General features: G+C 41.9%; 1 protein-coding gene across 1 annotated transcript in view; it reads left to right on the top strand.

Moving 5' to 3' along the window:
• Positions 1-342: 342 nt before the first annotated feature.
• The window catches only part of LOC138000341 (uncharacterized), a 4,267-nt gene continuing 1,087 nt past the window's right edge, over positions 343-3,522 (top strand). The window contains exons 1-2 of the mRNA XM_068846671.1: positions 343-583; positions 1,960-2,860. Of these exons, the coding sequence (XP_068702772.1) occupies positions 491-583; positions 1,960-2,860 (994 nt within the window). The 5' untranslated portion in view covers positions 343-490. The remainder of the gene's footprint in view (positions 584-1,959; positions 2,861-3,522) is intronic.

Below are 3,522 nucleotides of genomic sequence, written 5' to 3' on the forward strand. Positions count from 1 at the left end.
TCAACAGGATTAATTCAAGTTTTAAAATTGGTTCATCCCTGTCAACCCTGCTTTGGCATCGCTCGCACGTAACTTTAGGGGAATCCCCGATCAGTCATCTACTTGCAAGAGGCAGTTCGCCCAGGAGCTTATGCAGCTTGTGTGTTTGTTAGGTTCCGTTTGTTTCCTAATTTACTGTGTTACTTTCTTTTTCACGACTTTCGCTAGCTTTTTTATCCATACCTTGACGATTTTTGATGATCACGGTGAAAAGAATCGAATTACATCCCAAGGCGACCACAAATGAAAATGTATACCCCCTCCCACGTAACATTTCTCATATAAGTCTTAATGTGATGACACCGCTCTTTATTTGGGACGGGCCTTGTTTATCAACAGTCTCGACAAATTTTCCGCTTTAAAACAAGTTCATTTCTGTAGTTGGCCTCTCCACAGTGTGCTTGCTTGTTAATTCGATCACTCTGTGGACAAAGCGCTTCCTTAAATAATCATGGAAAGGCATTTCCACGGAACAATGAGTTCCGTGATGGAAAACAGTAATTTCCTCGCTCTTTGTACATTCATTGTCAGTCTTGGCTTGCTGGTGAGTAAAGAGCCTCAAATGCTCTCTTGTTTTGTCAAAGATCAAGACCAAAACTTTTTTCATGGTTCGATTTCCTTCTTTTTGCGAAAAACTACGCAATTTTCCCACTTGCAAAAAATGTGCTGACGGTGTAGATTTGTGGCAACGTGGCTACGGTGTCGCTTAGAGAACCATTGGGGTCTTCAATTTCAAAAACTCGACAGGAGATCGTCTGTTCAACTTAGTTGTTTGACGTTGCTTTGTTTCTGTGTAGGATACGTAAGTGTTGCGATGCGTTTCAAGAACAATGTATGCATGTAAATATTTCTCATACCCACATGGTCGTAAGAATAGTGTGCGGAAGTGTTAATTAGAGAATTTCTCTCATAACTGTTTTTTTTTTCATATCTACACTGGCTGTAACAACTCACACTGACTAATTTTACACTTTCATCCGCTTTCATGTGTAAATTAACAAATTGATTTGTTTATCTCACATTTCGGAAATCTTACCAACGATTAAAGCTCGTTTACTTAATGACTTTGTCTCGCGATTTTAAAAAAAGGTATACATGTAACGAGAAACAAACTGCTAGAAAATCGTTTCTATTGTTCCTGTTGATTCTGGAAGGTGCTTCGTTAGCAGTTCAGTACTTGACATGATTGGGTAGGCCGAGGAAAGGAAGGTTTTCACCACAAAGAAAAAACAAAAAAGGTCTATTTTTCCTCAGCTAAGGTGATGCGCCCACCTCGTAAAATTATGCAATTTTAGGGTAAGATTCAACAAAAACATTAAAAAAAAACAAAGACTTGAGGTTGAAGGCTCACATGCTTGATGTTGTGTCTGTTACACAACAATTATGACCCTGTGACCTAAGATGATTTCATTTTTTGAGAATGCCGTGAATGCTTACTCACGTTAAGTCACAAAAACCTTGGCATTACTTACATCAGATTTTCAGCTGGTTAAAGTCGGCGTTCGATTGATTTCTCATACAGACGACTGCCCTAGTACTTTTCGAAATATGATAGCCCTAAAGTTGGTCACATGCAAGTTCGAAGGCAATGTACAATCCGTGCCAAGATCAATTTCGCGCGTTTTGTGGCGCAAGCCCCTACGCGTTTTAGGAGATTTTCGAAAGTTGGAATGCAGTACTGCTTACAGCTATTTTTCGGTTTTGTTCAAGGGAAATGTGTTTTATCATGGCTAACACGAAGCAATCAGTAAATACCTGAGGAATATAATTTTGTTAAATTTTAGGCTGGAAATCAGATATGTTATGTTTAATTACGAGTTAAAATGTGCTTGTTACGAGATCCTTGGAGAATTACGGCATGATTTTTCTTCAAAATATTTACCTCTTTTTTCCTTCTTTGTTTCTACTATTACTTTACAGGTGCATGGAGGAAATGCAGTCGTAGTGTGTAAGACGCCGGAACAAATCCGCTGGGTCTCTGCGGGAAACACTAGATACAAGTGCCTCGATTGTCCTGATTGTCCCGCGGGATCTCAACCCTCCGTCCCGTGTGGCAACACAGTTCCGTACGGAACCGCTATCGACTGTGTTTCCTGTAAACTTGGGGAAACATACTCGGACACTTACGGGAATGATCAATGTAAATCATGTACTGTATGTTCTGAAGGAAGAGCGGTAAAAAAGAATTGTACTTTGTCCTGGAATACTGAATGTGATAACAAGTGCACAGATGGCTATTATCGCGAAGCATTCATTTTCCGATGTCTCAGTTGTGTGGAATGTTGCGGGGACGAAAACGACGAACTAGCGTCTGAATGCGCAAATGGTCGTAAGAAATGCAAAGTGCGATCTCTTTCTTGTGATAAAAAGAACACAAAGGCATCTGAAGCAGCGACAAGCGGCAGGAAGGTATCCTTGCTTGTGAATAAGCAAAATGAAACCTCTACCGTTTTCCATACCGTGACTCGTACAACTGAGAAGGAAATGGGAGTTGACGCACACAACCCACCTGCAAACCAGCCCACGCCATCAGGGGGGTCGTTTTCGTGGGACCCTCGTCGGCAAGAACAGAGAGACAACAGACAAAACAACAGAGAGGCGGAGGAGGGAGAAACTGAAGACGATGGCAATAAAGTTCTTATTCTTGCTTCACTGCTGCCATTTACAACCATTGCGGTGGTGTTAGTGTTGATATTTTTTTGCATGATTCGTCCAGGGCAACTTCAACAGTATTGCCAAGCCAGTGGTAGAGCTGGAAATGACAGGGCAGTCCCTGTTCCCCTTGAAACCATCGCATCTTCCTCGCAAGAAATGATCGCCGGTGAGTCACTAGCCAACAAACAGAACGGTTTTTTTTTAATTCTTAGCCATACCTGCAACATAACCAGCTTTATTTTAAAAGGTTCTTCAGTACATTCACATAAATTTTCATTCAAGATGGCGGGACCGCATGCTAATGTAGGCTTCATGTACTAATCATGTAATGTGATAATTGTTGGTTTTCACTCACGTGATCAACAGCCATGTTTTTCAACGAAAACAAAAGGAAGCGTTTGCATAATAATAGAGTCCAATTCCAGGAGGATTTGGTCGAGGCACCAACATGGCCGCCTTTTCTTTGTTTAGGGGCACCAACATGGCGGTCGTGACGTCATGTGAAAACCGAGAATGCCTTCCCGTCCGGCGATGTGTACCGCTTCTTGTACTACGCTTCGCATTTCCTTCAGGCGACTAACAGTTACATAAAGCACAAGGACAGAAAAATGCAGGCCGTAATAAAAAGCGTAGAATTTCTCTGGCTACGTATTCAGTCAGGCTTAACATTTCCAAATGATTGACGTTTTGACCGCTGACCGGTTTGCTGAGTGGGCTGAGCATGTGAGACTAGCGTGCGGGAATCACGTGAGTTCGAGTCCGGCCGGACCAACACTTGGGCGGGATCTTTAAATAATTGAGGAGAAAGTGCTGCCTTTGTAATTACAT

The sequence above is a fragment of the Montipora foliosa genome, chromosome 4, assembly GCF_036669935.1.
Source record: "Montipora foliosa isolate CH-2021 chromosome 4, ASM3666993v2, whole genome shotgun sequence".
NCBI lineage: Eukaryota > Metazoa > Cnidaria > Anthozoa > Scleractinia > Acroporidae > Montipora > Montipora foliosa.